Source organism: Vipera berus (genome assembly GCF_964194415.1).
Source record: "Vipera berus genome assembly, chromosome: Z".
In the NCBI taxonomy this organism is placed as follows: Eukaryota; Metazoa; Chordata; class Lepidosauria; order Squamata; family Viperidae; genus Vipera; species Vipera berus.
Genome location: NC_138205.1, coordinates 103,517,742 through 103,534,588, shown reverse-complemented (window position 1 = coordinate 103,534,588; position 16,847 = coordinate 103,517,742). Strand labels below are relative to the sequence as shown.

Genomic DNA, 16,847 nt, shown 5'->3' with positions numbered 1-16,847 from the left:
GGAATCTTAAATAATAATCAGCTCTATCCATCTCTAAAGCAATGATCATTTTCTTCTGGTTCCTGTCTGTTAATGTAAGTCGGTTATCAATCTCCTCTAGTCTCTTTATCTGTTAATTCTTTCTTCTGCTTGTTGCAATCTTTGTTCATTTTTCTCCATCAGTTCTTTGACCTCTTTTAGGTCTTCTTCTAGTTTGCCGATCCCTTCTTTGAAGTTTGTGTGTAGAGCCAGTATCATATTTTTCAATTCCATGTTGGATCTATCTTGCTGTGTTGTGTTGTCCAGTGATTTCTGTGCCACCGGACTCTGTGATATTAGGGCAGCTGTTGCTATGTGTGTTGTGGTCTTCTTCATTTTCTCCAGTAGTTTGTAATATAAATGTCGATGGGGTATTATAATCCAAACGTGCTCCCCCCCGCCAAAAAAAAAGAGTACGAAAAATTTCAGCGACAAGTAAGGGTGAGAACTAAGGGAAAAGGAAAGAAAAAAAGAAGGAAAAAGCCAAATATCCTTATATCTAAAAAAGAAGAAGAAATTAATCCATACGGGTTACGCTCTTTGTTCGTTTCAAAGTCTCTGTGCCCTTAGTCAAAAAGGAAAAAAAATCAAAATAAAAAACAATCCACCATTCCGCAAACTAAAAAAACACTGTAAACTTCTTATCAGTGAGTCCTGCAGCTGTCATTCAAGGTCACTTACTCTCCCTTTTTTTCTTAAGCTTCAAGGGTATTCTCAGCCAAGATACTTGATTCATTACCTTCTTTTGCCTTCCATTGTTATCCACCGCTGCAGTTCCAGGAGAGGAGCAGTTTAAAAATCCGCTCCCCCCCTTCTCCACGGCGTCAAATTCTTCTTATTTCCCCCCCCCCACACACACACAGTTTCCAGCATTTAAGGATTCTCAATCTTCTCACCCAGGCAATCCTCCAAACTTACTTTCAAGATCTTCCAAGTGGCTGCCCTGGCTTGTGACGCTCGCAATGGCCGTCTGACAGCTGCTGGTCCGGGAAGCTTCCGTTGACTCTCCAGGAGGTTGCGATCCCTCCTGTGCTGCCAAAACTGTGCCTCCCTTCTTCACTGTCCCTACAGGACAGCTCTGATCTGTTTGAAACTCAGACAGATCCCCTAAACAGCTGAAAAGCGACAATCCTTCGGGAACTTCCAAAGGATGTCGTCCCACCATGGCACTGGTCCCGCCCCTTCTTCCGTATCTTTGTGAACTTAGAAATCATTGCTACCATCGTGCATAGTTAATATTAGAAATAACTTTTTCTACAATAGTAAAAATAACTACATCTACCAGAGTTTTGGGCAGCTGCTTAAGGGGCAGACTTAAAGCTGAAAATCTATTAAATGAAAAGCAAAGTTTATTTTTGTTTTAACATTTGGTAAACACATACACACAAACACACCAGTATCATTTGATATGGGATACTTTGAGTTGAAATACTCCACTTCTGATTCATATTCTATAAGTGCAGATTCCAATACAATCAAGCTGTTATGTGGTGCTGGATGCAATAAATATAATCAGAATATTTACAGATGCATTACAGCAGGAAATATTCCTAATTTTACACACAGGAATTTCCTGGATTCAATATGTCATTTGTTCCTGGCAAAGTCTTTCCTTTGTCTGCATATACTTCATGTTTTCTGCAAGCAGTGAATGTTATCTTACATAACTGGGGGATATATTTGTGCCAATTTTATATATTCTGGACAATAACGACTAATTAAACATTTAATCTTCCAACCTGAACTCTGGGTACGCGGAATTTATCTTACCAAACACAATTGAAGTGCCAGTATGCTTATGCACATGGTATGCTTAGATATTTATATATAATAAGCCTTGGCTTTTTTTAGTAGGGGAAAGGTGAAAAAGAAGAATTTCCAAAGAGTTTCAAACGTTTTAAAATTCTAGATTCTCTTACAAATAAGTATTAGCTTCAGAAGACCCTTACTCTGTGTATACGTGGATTATACAGTAGAATACAAAAGGTAACATTTCAGAATTCTTTCTGTAGTTTCAATTGTAGGTGATATTAAAAAGTTTTGATGGTGTTCCTTGAAACCAATGGATGCAAGGCATATCTCATTAAATTATAATGTTAGAAGTTGGCTTAGCATGTTCTCTGAACCAGGAAAATTGTTTTATAACACCATCACCTATACCTTAGTGTGTTGGATGAACCCAATTAATTATTGTTTAGCATACAAATCATTTTAAAGGAAATTATGCTTATCTGCATGTGCAAACCTCAATTCTTATTTCTTTTATTCAATCTCAGATCTACCTTGAAACTCCCAGCTATTACACAGTACTAGTTCCAAGTAAGACATTAAAGCATTATCACCCAACGATGACTTTTAACTACCGGTAAATGAGTTTTATATCAGTTCGTTCCAACAGATTATACTAAATCTACACAGAATAATTATTGAATCGACTAGCACTGACCAAAGAAAACAAATATGGGCAGCTGTTATTATTTGGCTATTCAGAGCATTAGCGCAGTTTTAGAAGCAAAATTATTAAAGGATTTCTGAAAGGATTAATATTATAAGAAAACAAAACTTGCTTTCTATAAGTATTTTTCACTGAATTTTGAAAGATTGCATTTCAATGAAAAAGGAAGGAAGCTGAATGTCTATTGTTTCTTTAACTGTCCTTTTCTGGATTACCTGAACATTTAACATTGGAGGATAGATCTTCTTGCCTTCTCGAACATAGTGATTTTAAAGTTTAGGATAAAATAAAAACACATTTTAAGGAACATCTCAGGAAACATTTTGCACTAATTCTCTTATAGAAACCAAGCAAGGACATCTTTCATATTATGAACAATTTATTCTGATATGGAAAATTTAAAAAAGTGGAAGATCTGGATTCAGTATTGTTGACCAAACCAGGTCTATATGCATGTAAGACAAATCAAGCAAAGATTACTATAGATCACTCTATGTGAAACCTAGATGTATTGTTTTAAACTGTAACACTGCATGGAAAAGAGCTGCATGCAAAGACTTGATTCCACACCCAATTAATTCCTTTTGAATCAAATCTCTATCCCTTGTGGTGATAGTTCCTCATTCCAAAAGGAAATGATCCATAGAGAATAAAGTTGTTAAGTTATGATGCCTATATACAATGTCCAATATTGGAAAGAGGTATTTTATTTAACATCAGATATTGAGCACCTCAAGTAAGTTGTGCTATAATCCTCAAATCTTGGTGGAAAAATATTCTAGACTAAATAGGTTTGATCCTAGAGCAGGGAAACCTTTTCACCCAATGTACCACTTTTAGGATATGGCAACATCCGAGTACCACCAGTCACCTAGCAAGGTGTCAAAAACTTGATGACCAAAAAAAAGGGGAAAAAACTGATGAAATACAGGTAATCCTCAACTTACAACAGTTCACTTAGTGACTATTCGAAGTTACAATGGCACTGAAAAAAAGTGCCCCCCCCCCAAGCCACAGCCAAGCAAGACACCTGCCTGGCGGCGCATTTCCTCCTGTCCGACGTTTTCATTGTTGTGAGCATTTCTGTTGAGGATTGGCAGCAGGGGTGGTGTGGGGTGGTGTTTGGTGTTTATTCCCCCAGTCTTCTGGGTGGATGCAGCAGGTTTTGGTCACTTCACATGACCCTGGGACACTGTGACCGTCATAAATATGAATCAGTTACCAAGCATCTGATTGTAAATCACAAGACCCTGGAGATGCTGCAACATTCCAGCTGATCAGCAATTCTTCTGGGCTCAGAAGTGACAGGATCAGCGCCAAGCTCCAGCTGGAGACTGGCACTGATCCTGGCGCTTCCACTGAGCCCTGACAGCCCTGCAGCTTCAGCTATCTCTCGCTCAGGCTTGTGGGGTGCTGCCACCGGTTCAGCTCATTCCCCTCCCCCGCTACTTTTCTAGGATGGTTGCATACCACCTGCCAGGTGCCAATGTACCCGTACCACTGGTTGAAAAGCCCTGTCCTAGAGGATTCTTCTTAAGCTAATTATTGACTAACAAATTACTGTAAGAGGGTCAACACCTAACAACCAAGTTTTAAATACTACATCTAGTACAATAAATTCTACTATCATTGTGATATCTTTTCTATCAACTATTTCTAATATAACAAGGTACTATGACATCATCTTTTGCTCTTATTTAACTGAAAAAACCAAAACACTATATTATTCACTTTTATATTTGAGAAAAAGATATTCACCCATTACTGCATACAATAACAAATAGAACTTTCCCATGAAATCAAACATTATAAATATATTAAAAACATACTCCAAAATAGATTATAGATTTCTCTTTCTTAAAAATTATCACGACAGAAAATGACTCAAACTGTAGCACCTGTAGTACAGGCAGTCCTCAACTTACAACAGCTTGTTTAGTGATAGTTCAAAGTTACAATGGCACTGAAAAAAGTTACTTCTGACCATTTTTCATACTTAAAATCATTGTGGCATGTAGAAAAGCAAAACATAAGGGTCTTCCTAATCTCATTATGTTGATAGATATAGAAATACTATATTAATGTTTAAACAGGATATCTAAAGTAAGTTGATACAGGATTGCAAAATTTTTATTTTAGTAGGTTCCAAATATGAAGATTTATTACTTGTTTATATACTTGCAAAAATTCCCTGGAAAATTTCACTAAAGGTTCTAACCTAGCTTCTTTCAAATTCCATCATAATACCTGTTATGCATAGGCATTTTTTTATAATTAGTCATCATGTACATTTGAACCTCATATTATTACATATCAGACATATTACTCATCTAAAGAAACAGTATGATTAGAACTACTGGGACTCCACCCATGAAAATTGTAAATGAATCTTCACATACAACTATCATATCAGCAAGAACATAGGGTAAATCATAGACAGGAGTTTTTTCTATTACTGATGAACAACCTTGTATTATTTCTGGACCATTTATAAAATCTAAAACTTACAAAAGCTAAAACCATCATAGATGGGAATGAACAACTCTTTCCTTTTTAAAAAAACTTCTAAATCATATTTTCAAACCTATAAAAAATTAGGCCAGGAATTACTGTGACCTGAGATGTATTATATTTAAAGACCACTGCAACCAAGGTTGCAACAATCTTTAGTGGAAATTAAGTTCTGTTGAATTCAATATGGCTTATTTCTGACTAGGTAGGCAACATGTTTTATCCTTGAAGTGGAGAAGCTTCTGCCTTAGTGTATTCGTTTTCCAATTTTGTGCAATGCGAATACACTAAGACAGAAGCTTGTCCACCCCAAGCATAAAACACCCAAACACAAACTGAGCAATGTGACATATGTAATACAGGTAGTCTTTGACTTATAACCACAATGGACCAAAAACTTTCTATTGCTGAGATGTTTGTTGAGTGTGTTTTGCCCCATTTTACAATCTTTCTTGCCACAGTTGTTAAGTGAATCATTGCAGTTGTTAAGTTAGTAACACGGTTGTTAAGTGAATCTGGCTTCCCAACTGACTTTGTCAGAAAAGTCGCAAAAGGTGATCACATGACGCTGGAACACTGCATCTGTCATACATATGAGTCAGCTGCCAAACTTCTGAATTTTGATCATGTGACCATGGGGATGCTGCAACTGTCAAAAGTGTGAGAAATTGTCGTAAGTCACTTTTTTCAGTGCTATTGTTACTTTGAACAGTCACTAGATGAACTGTTGTAAGATCAGGACTACCTGTACAATGCAGTGAGATAAGTGTAGATCTGTACAGTGGAAAACAAAACAACCACTTCACAACTTAGGAAGAGCCTTGGTGGCGCAGTGGGCTAATGCCTCCTTAAGTAACACCAGCTGCCTGCAATTAGTGCAGGTTCGCATCCCACCAGGCTCAAGGTTGACTCAGCCTTCCATCTTTTTGAGGTAGGTAAAATGAGGACCCAGATTGTTGGGGGCAATTAAGCTGACTTTGTAATAATGCCGCTTGGGGGTGTGTGTGAAAGCCCTAATAAGCAGGCATATACATAGAATGAAGGCTACTGCTAAGCTTGTAAGCTGCCCTGAGTCTTCGGAGAAGGGCGGGATATAAATGGAATTAAAATAAAAAAATAAAAATAAATAAATGCATGGCACAATATAGGAAAACAAACCCTCAGGACAAGATTCGGTCCATCTGCATTTGAAAGACCAAGGTCACTCTTTTGAAGACAGCAAAGTCCACATTCTGGATAGAGAAGACCACTGGTTTGAAAGAGGGTGAAAAAGAGGCCACCTATGTTAGAACTGAACAGTCCTCCCTCAACAGAGGGAGAGGAATACGACACCACCAATCTCTTTGTCTACAACACAGTCCTTTCAGCAGTTCCAAGAAGACTCCACTCCCATTTGCCCTCTGATTCAGGTCACCCTGAGGGCACAGATAAACTCCCAAGTGGCCTCAAAGGCTCTCAGAGTGCTATTGAACAGATGACTGCAAAGAATTATGATCCTTCCATCCCACTCCCCACCATCCTCTCATAACTAATGTTTCCATCCTCCTCCACCATTCGAATTGATGTTCTTTGATGAGAAGCAAAACACTGTTTTCCTCAAGGAAAAAAAAACAGTCCAGCTGCCTTTTGAAAAAGCACCTTTGACCATGACCCGGATGACTGAGAATCTCCACAGACATTTACCCATTTTGAATTTCTATTTCACATGCAATTTTAATATATTCTATATACCGGTACTCTTGAATTGTTTAGAAGGGACTACATATTCTAAATTAAGTTCTAATTTCAAAATTAACTTGGATACCATATAGAATGAGTATTGTCTTAAGGGCAATATTTAATAGTCCTAAAAAAATTATAGGTTGATTTAGGCACAAATAATTCCCAGTACAAAAGACACTCTTTTTGTTTTTCCTTTTTGTGTTCCAGAAATCAATGCATACATGTGGCACCATGCCCATCCACTCAAATACTTAAGTCACACACCTATGCCTCTGGAGATGGATGTTTGAATGCGTAGGAGGAAAAGCTCAAGCACAGAAGGGTTAGGCTGGCAATATATTCACTTAAACAAACTATTCCATATATCTGCTCTAATACTCAAATGCCTTTGCTTAAAATTCTCATTCAATCTACACAACTAATCTCAAACATAGTTGATTACATTCTCTGCCCCACTTCCTCACCTGACCACGTTAGGATGCTCAAATGTTTCCAGATGCTTCAAGACTGCCACCTCGCGTATAGTGGAAAGCGGCATTCCTTCCTCGCTGGTCTGCACCCGCACCCTCTTCAGTGCTACAAAGCGCCCTCCATTCTTCAAGTCTCGAGCCTTGAACACTTTCCCATAGGCTCCTTCACCAATTTCCGCCACACATTCATACTGCTGGTCAGCTAGGCTCATGTTGTCCTTATCCATGACTTCACGGCTTTCCTTCTTCACAAATTGTTGCCTGATGTTCTAATAGTTGAATCTGTTGACCTGTATTCCAATTGCCAAAATGCCTTTTCTGCTACTTCAACAAGTATTCAGAACAATTACTGATGGGCCAGTCAACAGAATGTAACATTCAAGAACTGTAGTAATAAACTGTGGTTGTTTTATTGCTTAGCTGGTGAATGGTCTTTGGAATAAATCTCTGTGTAAACCCAATTCAATCTATAAAACCAAAGTGTATGAGAGAAAAAGAGAGAGAGAAAGAGAGAGAGAATGAGAAAGAGAGAGAGAGAGAACATATTATTTCTCCATCACAGAATATCTTTTCATTTATTATTGCAACTGTTCACTTTTTTCATACATAATATAGCAGCATTAATTTCACTACTTAGTATGCATTATCAGGCTACGTTCCCATTATTAGCATTAATATCCCATTCCCTATATATTAGTAATTTTGTCTCCCTTCAAAGAATGTTCATTTTATTTTCTCAACAAAACTGTCAAGTAAGTTGGTCTCAGAGACAAGAGTTGGAATTACCTATTACACTAAACCAAGGGTAGTTTTAACCAGTTATGTTTATATTATCAAGTTGTAACTGGATACACACAAGGTATTAAACCAAACAAATTATAATATGACACAAGTCATTATATGAACTTCTTCACCAAACAGGTCACAATCTATACATTCTAAACTCCCTGAATTAAGACTGTCATTACTGAGTTAAGTCTCAAAAATTTACTAGTAATCAATCTTTTAAAACGGAAGGTTTCTATTTCTATTAGCAAAAATTCCAAGCCATCTTCAAGGACAGAGTATATAATCCACTGAGATGGTCTTCAGATTTATAGACTTCCAACTTCTAAAATTTCTCACCAAATAATGACTTTTCTGAGAATTTTTTTGTTACTGAGATCTCTGGGAATCAAGTCCACACATCTAGAGGGATTCCAAACTGGGAGAAAATCAGTAATATAATTGGAGAATTACTATTGACAGCAACAGCCAGATAAGCAAAGCTGCAGCCAAGCAAAACAGAAAAGAAATGGGCTTGGATAAATGCTGAGGACTTTTCAACTTCCATTTGCGCAGTTAACAATGTGCAAGACAAAGCCAAGATATACTGTAGAAGAAATGCATTTTTCAATACTTCTAAAACTGGTCATATCTGAATTTAAAAATGCCAATTCTTATATATGCCCAAAGAGACATCTGCTACTTTAGAAGAAAAGAAACTCACATATACAATTCATCCAAAGGGTGATAGAAGATTCCTAAATGTTCATCTTAAAACAAGGTGGTAATCTCACTAAGCACAACGAATGCTTTCTATGTGTAAGATGTGTTCCACTGAAATTACCAGGCTTAAAAGTGCTTTCTTCACATCTAGTGAGTAATAGTAAAATAGGTAAATAGTAGAGTTAATTTTTAATCAAACCACAAATGTTATAATTTAATAAATCCAAACCCCATAATATTTATGTCTAATCTTTTTCTAGATAGATATCTAAAAGATCCAGTATGTGAAGAATTCACAAGACAATGTGGGAATGATTCAACAATGAAAAATCAATGCATGGTTGAGAGAAGTAAGCTTTATATCCGCTGATGTCATCTACAATCAGTGATAAGTTCTGACTGGCTACAGCAAATTCAACCTTCAAGTAATAAGGAGTGACAAGCGCTACAAAACCTGTTTATATACAGATCACCAACGTCTTTGCATTATCACTAATGAGCAACCAAAGTATCACCAAGAATCAAAAACTCTTTTAATTTTGCTGTAAATGCCAAAAATCAGTGGTTATGAAAAAAAACAGATTCTTTTAACATAACTTCAAGATTATTAAGGTCATTGCTAATATTTTATAGATAAAAAATTGAAACTTATTCAGTAAACTATAGAAAAGTCAATGGGTACATTTAGATAACAGTAAGCCAGAATTTTGAAAGTTTCTTGAAGAAAACACTATGCCTGCCTCCAACAAAACTTTAAATTTAATGTATGCTTGAGCATGAACCAGGCCTATGGTTCATATGAGTGTTGTGTAGCTGAGTTTATTAAGAACAGAATAATTGATTTTACACTCCAAACTTTAGCCGCTTAGCTATCCCAAAGATATATTCTATTATTGAACCTCCTTTTCTCATCCTCCTACTTAATTCTCTACTTCTGCCATTGTGGCTATGTAAACCAAAAACCTATTTGCAATGTGGGTTGCTGTGGACTAAGTACATCTTATTAAAACACTCAAGTTCTTTACAAAGTTTGTGCAGATGGTTAAAAATCCTCTCATCTGAAAATACATTTCCTGGGATTACTGGTAAAGAAAAGAAACCGAGTATGCATACGTATTCTAGGAGAAGACTGATTTCAAAGTAGCCACGCAAGCCTTTTAAAAGGTGTGGGTGCTATAATGTCTTAAGAAAGATGCTCTATTTGTGCTAACTTACTAAAATTCTTCATAAAGCTCTGTTATCTGTATTTGTCTTCTACACAGATCGTGAATTAATCTAAGAATTTCTAATCAATGAAGACGATTGGCTGGGAAGACATGTCTTTTTCAGTACTCTAGAATATGCTAGGTTGGACAAGGCTTGCGTTTTGGTGATTGCTATACTTTGGTTATTTTTCTTATAAAGTGTTTTCCCATTATACTGTCTTTCTTATTTCCCTAATTATTCCAACTATCCTTATTATTTGTGCTACAGCATAGTTTTCCTTTTAAAATCTTATGTCCCTTTCCATACCTTTCTATTTCTCCCATTGAATTTTCCCTCCTGCCCATACTTTTTCCTGAGCCTTCCTTTCCTTTTCAACATTAAACTCTTTTTCTAATAGTTTGCTCAAGAATTATGAAGTTCTGAGTTTTTTTCAGGCTTTGTGTATGTTTTCCTACCCTGCAATATGAGCTTTTATTCTGCATACTTAAGCTCTCTGCTTGTCCTAACTCCACTGGTGACAACTGTTTGAGCAGTTGAAAGAGTATGAATAATACTATTCTCTAAATGACTATTCAAATTTACTACGTTGAAGAATGGAGATTATTTTCTGATAAGTATGGAAATGTGGTAGAAGTATCCATGACATCACTACTTATGATTTCCACGATGTATGGGAAAACAATACGTTGTATGAAAACGAATAAATTTAGTATGACATGTGCCAACCTTAATTAACATAGGCTAACTTTTCCCAACCAATGTCCTATAAGCATTTCTGAAGGGATGCATATTTGCATCATTTATTTTGGTACTTTAAAAAAAGATCACTGACAGTTAAGACATTTGTCTTCTTAAGGAAACTCTTATTATCTTTCATTTTTAAATAAATACCTTACAGATAATTCTTGAAAAGGAAAAAGAGCTTACCTATATCATTTTTCTCTTCTTCCAGAATGACTGACTCGTAGAATTATTATAGTCCTTATTAAAATCTACAAGTATCTCTCTCAGAACTATGATTTAAAGGATGTTTGGAAATATTGGTGTTAACTAAGTTAAAAACTGTACAGATATTGTTTTGAAATTGTGATTTCCAGGTCTGTTGGGCTACAATTCCCTTGATCCATGACAATTTGCCTATACGCTTTCTTTTAAACATACTACAAAACATTATGAAAGGAGGTTTTATATTTTCACAAGATTATTTTAATATGGACGTGGTCTCTGGAGAAGAGAAATAATTTGAAAATAACATAAGCTTGTAAATATATCTTTCAAGTGAGCAAACATTTAGTAAATTAAAGGTAAGAACATTTACCTCAAGAAATATACAGCATTCTTATAGCTAGTAGCAACAGACTAGAACAGTGATGGCGAACCTTTTAGAGACCGAGTGCCCAAACTGCAACCCAAAACCCACTTATGTATCATTGGGTGCCGGGTGGGCGTGGCCCTTTGGGTGGGCGTGGCTGCAGTGGTAGCTGCAGACTGGGTGGGACTAAAAAGTTCAATCAATCAATTCCAACTTTGTGAGAACTTTTTTTCCCCAAGAGAAGTTGAAATTTATTGATTGAACCTTTTTTTTGGTACATGGTGGCAGAGGCCTAAAGCGAAAAGGTTTTATAATACCCAGCTGAAGGCCTAAGACTGGGGCAACAGCATGCGTGCCCACAGAGAGAGCTCTGCGTGCCATCTGTGGCACCCGTACCATAGGTTCGCCAACACGGGACTAGAAGTTCACTGAGGAAAGAAGATGCAATCCAAGAACAACGGTGGGCAGGTAATGTCACACAAAATGAGCAGAGCTCCACCTTGCCTGTTTCCCACATCTGCAGTATTTTGTGTTTTGTGTTTCTTGCTTATAAAATGGTAAGAAATGTTACCACTAACTTACAGCAATAAGAAAAAATGGTTTCCCTTCTGTATTTACTGGCCAGAAAACAATAGTCTTAAGCAGGTAAAAGGTTTTCCCTGCCCAGTCATGTCCAAGTCTAGGGGGCAATGGTCTCTTTCTTATCTGAGCGAGCCAGTGTTGCCCAAAGACATTTCTGTGGTCATATGGCCAGCATGATTATATGCCGAGGTGCACAGAATGCTGTTACCATCCCACCAAAATGGTACCTATTTGTCTACTTGCATTTACATGCTTTTGAACTGCTAGGTGAGCAGGAGCTAGGGCAGGAATGGGAGTTCATGTGGTCAGATGGTGCTCGGGTCTTCAGTCGAGGTTGTCAGCTTTTCAGCTGAAAAGAACAGCTTCTTTAACCTCTTCTCTTCAGCAGGTAAGATAGTGCAACTTATTTTTTAGTATACACCTATAATAGTGTATGTATCAATGAACCTGAAGGGAGTGATATGTGTAAAACAGTATTCTACATATATAGGATCAATAAAAGCCCTGTATATTCTCTTAATAAATCTGCAGCAACCTTTTGTTCATTTTTTATGATATGCAGCAGTCTTTTGTGATCCAACAATTATTGATTCATTATAGCATTGCAAAAAGTTTTAAAATAATGGACTGGGGAATACCTTAAGCACTGGAAATATGATACAAATTCATTCAAGAAAATAAGAAATAAATAAATCAGGAGCTATCAGCATAATAGTTGCCCCTTGGCAATTCACACATTTTCAACTTGCAATCCACTTTGCAAGTTGAATCAGTTATTCAACTTGCAATTCACACATTTTCAACTTGCAATCACTTTGCAATCACTATTATCTCCAGAAAAAGAGCTATACTCTGTGTTTGCACTATTTTATATTGTTATAAGTGTTATAACACTATAAGTATATAGTGTTATACCCAATGTTACAACAATTCATTGGCAAGGAAGACAATGACTTGAGTAATACATGAAATACCACAGATAAAAGCAACTATCAAGTTTTTTTCTGCTCATAAACTAAAAGAAAATATGAATAAAAACCTCTAAGCAAGAAACCTTTTTACAACTGAAATATCTGCGAATGATTCAGAAGATATTTACTGTGATGTTGGCCATAGTGTTTTATGAATTAACCCCTTTCATATAGATTGATATAATGTGCTTTATCTGGGGCTGCCCTAACAGTCAGCTGCATAAACCATAAGTGGAGTCCATTTGTTTCTGGACATAATTCAAGATGCTGGCCTATACTTACACATTCCTAAATAAATTGAGTTCATATTTGAAACATTATCTCCTCCCAAAGGAATCTGCTTAAAGATCATTTTCAAGAGGTTCTTCTATATTTCCTATCACTAGAAAGCTCACATTGATAAAAACACAATATAAGGACTTTCTGCAGGAGCCATTGTAAACTAACACATTTTCTTTCCTAGGTTAGAGTGTTCTTCATTTACTTTTGGGAAGGTTATTCAAAAATATTTCGCTTAACTAGGCATTCAAATGCTATTAAATGTTTTGGGTTTTCTCCCCTTAAATTTGCTATCTGCTTTAGAATGTGCAAATTGTTGGGTAAGGGAAAAATCCCAAATAAGGAACTCAGATATAATTTTATAAAGACTTTCTTTACTATTGCCAGCAAAGTGTTTGGGTGTTAGTGCCTGCAGATTTTTTGTTTCAATTAGGATGCTTTCTCTCAATAAAGTTGTTCAAGAAAAGTAATACTCTTTACTTTCTCAGCTGTATAATTCTTAATTATGTATAGTATACGTATATATAGATCAAAGGATGTATGAAATTTGATTCCCACTAACATTAGTGGAATTGGGAATAAAGTCCATAACTGTCCAAAATAGCCATTTTTTTCTGCACCAGATATAAAATTCAGAATTTTCACAAAGTTCTAACCTTGGCTTGTTAACAAATTGAGTATTAGTTTTAAACCAATTCTCAATTTATATACAATAACAAATCTGGAGTTGCACTGCATTCTGGTTTCTATTCTTACACAGAAGAACATGAAAAAGAAGGCACCCAAAGGTGCTTTTCCAAAAGATAACAGGGCAAGAAAGTCCAGCTGCCTTTTGGAAAAGCACCTTTTCGACAACTGTGACATGGATGATTAAGAATCTCCATAGAGATGAAAGAGAGCAGTATCTGAATTTCTCACTTTACATGAAATCCATTGAACCTGTGCATGATACAAAATCACATCTCAGTTCAGCCAACTCACATTTTCCAAATATACTGGATTGCAGGATCCATCATTTCCAGCCAACACATGTAATGATACAGATAAAAGGGAACTTTAGCATTTATATGACCAGTTTTTCATTTCTCAGAGTCAACTAGACAATAATTATGGGTTGGATTTTTTAAAAACAAGTTAACACCAAGAGGGCAAGAAGGCAAAGAAGTGCAATTTGTCCTTCCTAGGCTTCAACCGAACAAAAATAGATCATTCCACAACTGATAATTTTCTTCCAAATTCAGAAATAATAGCTAACTATGCAATAAATTTAATATTTATTTTGCCTGTTTAATATTATGGTTAATTTTAACTATTTACAACTTAAATTTGAGTTCCATTTCTAATTTTCACAATTTCTCTTATTCAAAATTAGCAATTCTGTTCTGGTACCAAATAGGAGAAAGCTAATCTACAAAGAGCAGCAGTGATTCTCTGTGGTTTGGGGCAGGAATTGTTGCCAGTCCTAACTGGACAAACCAGAAATTAAGGATGGGAACTTTAGCATGCCTAAAGGAATTTGGAGTACAAATTCTGCATGTTGTGCTGCTAGAACAGAGGACCCCAAAGTGAGAAATGCAACTCTGAAGCTCAAGGGTAGCTGTGGATCTTTTGGAATGACGGCAGGCACTGTTCATATGCTAAAAAGCTGTCATCCTTTTGTCCGTAAGATTACAAATACTTTTATAAAATATATTTTGTTCCCACCTTTTCACCACCATATAATTCAAAGTTGCTTTTCTAGGTTTCAGGAGGTGTCTCCAAACCAACTGACTAGCCCAATATAATTTCTACAAGGCTACTACATTATTAAAATCTGCTTTAAAAGAAACCGGACAATTCTACCACAACTAGGACCCTCATCTGTTAGAAATGAAAGACAACCACCCAAAGTAACTACAAGTTGCAACTGCAGGAAAGAACATTCCAAGCACCCCCCACCACCACCACGAAGCACACCCTTCCCTGAAGTAAAGGGTCATTAGCCAATAGAAAATAAGAATGACCAACGAGAGAGCGGAGGCGCCGAGTGCCTCCGGGATGGAAGTCGCCCCCCACTGTCCAGGCGGCCTCAGATGTGAGAGGCTGGAAGATGGGAAACTGGGGCGGCTCCATGTGGGAGGTCGTCAAGGGGCGGGGGCTCAGGCAATACCGTTTTCGATTGTCGGAGGCGGCCACGCATGCAGCCCGGGGATGATTGTATGATGCGGAGTTCCATGCGGAGCGCTCGCGGCGGCTGGCGACAGACAATTTTCGTTTAAATAAAAATACACATCCTACGGAGCGAAAAGGGGAGAGGGAGCGTTGCCAAGGGTTAAAGTTAGAATTCCCACTCCACGAAATTACGTTCAACTGCTTGCCATGCAGAAATTAGGTGAAGAAATCATGCATCAACTTGATGCGCTACATGTGCTACTAGGCTGTCGGCAACAGCACGGCTAGGGCGGCTGAACCCCTTCCCTTTTCTCTAATATCCTTCTGAAGCCTCCTAAAATAGAAAATAAATGAAGTAAGTGTTTGTTTTGCGCAGCAACACTTCCCCACCATTTCTTACTTTGGCCACGGCTAAGACGGCTCAACCATGTCCTTGAAAATCCCACGCGGACACCGAACGTGGTTCTCTGTAGAAGCTGCGGCGATCGCACAAGGACCACCCCAAAACGCTCCCCTATGAAGCATGCAAGTAACGTGGAGAGAAGGGGGGAAACGAATAACAATACTTTTCAGTCTCCAACCCTCCCCCCCTTTTTTGTTATCTCGAAAGCCCCTTTCCAGCCCCCCACCTCTGGAAATTAATGAAGCATTAAGCTACTGGTCTGTTAAGAGCACATGGGCACTTTTAGAAGTACCTGGAATTGCTCAGGCGCACTTCGGCTCTTCTGAAGAAGTTACCACTTGAGTGGTCTCCAGCAAGACAGGGGTTAAAAATAGTTAAAAAGAAAAAGATGAAAAGCAAAGACCTGATGAGGCAGGAAAAACAATGGAGAGAGTCTTTTCTATATTTTTTTAAAAAAATTCCGCTTCCCGTGAAAATAAGTAGACACGCAGCAGATCCGGATTCGAAGAGTTCACATAGTGACAGGGGAGGCTGCGCTTCCACGAGCGGAGCCCAGCAGCCGCGACTGGGGCCACACAGGTAGTGGCAGCAGCAACTCCGAAGCTCTATCGCTGCCCCGCGTTCGCATCTTCCTGCCAGCCGGGAGGGCAGGCTACACCTTAAAGCGCTGAGATCCCCTCCCCCTCTTTGGGGAAAGAGTGAAAGAGGCGCTGCTAAATTTTCTGGGGCTGATCAAAGCCTTGCAACGAGCAATCTCCCGAGTGCAAGGCTCCGCGTTAGCTCTGCACGCCGCCGCCGCCGCCTCTCCACGCAGTCCCAGTTTCTCTCTTTCTCTCTCTCTCTCTCTCTCTCTCTCCTCGCGGTTCCTGAGCTCGGTTTGACACCAGCAGCAGGAGCAAAAGAGTTTCCCCCCACCTCGCCTCTACTTTTTTTCCCCCCTTGGTTTCCCACGCTGGCTGAATGTGATTTGACCCCGTTTCAAAAAAGTTTGACATAGTGCTTCAACATTTCCGCATTCCAGCCAGACTACAAAGGCAGCGGCCGCCTTCTTCTCTTTTCTGTCTCTGCTCTCTGTCTTCACACTCAATGAAATCCTGCACGAGCTCTCTGCCAAAAGCAGTCGCATACCGCAAGGGTCGCATCGGCGAGCACAACGCACGAAGCAGGCGCCCCAAGGCCGGAGGAGCACGCAGGCTGTTCGGTGAGGCGCGGGAAGGACAACCCAACGTGGAGGAGGAGCGCCGGCCGCATCACAACGCTGGAAGGCTTCCGTGCTCGG

At 38.2% G+C, this 16,847-nt stretch overlaps 1 protein-coding gene across 4 annotated transcripts in view; it reads right to left on the bottom strand.

Moving 5' to 3' along the window:
- Positions 1 to 16,437, bottom strand: part of CDK6 (cyclin dependent kinase 6) — a 128,538-nt gene extending 112,101 nt beyond the window's left edge. For 3 of the 4 annotated variants that reach the window (XR_014028488.1, XR_014028489.1, XM_081343858.1), the window contains exons 1-2: positions 15,861 to 16,437; positions 7,171 to 7,643 (exon numbers count right to left, since the gene is read on the bottom strand). Coding sequence is in view for 2 of the 4 variants with exons in the window: in XM_081343858.1 (XP_081199984.1) it covers positions 7,171 to 7,403 (233 nt within the window). In the remaining 2 variants the exon portion in view is untranslated. Of the gene's footprint in view, positions 1 to 7,170; positions 7,644 to 8,665; positions 8,787 to 15,860 lie in introns of those variants that run through there. The other variant, XM_081343859.1, reaches the window with a different exon arrangement.
- Between the last annotated feature and the right edge of the window lie 410 nt (positions 16,438 to 16,847).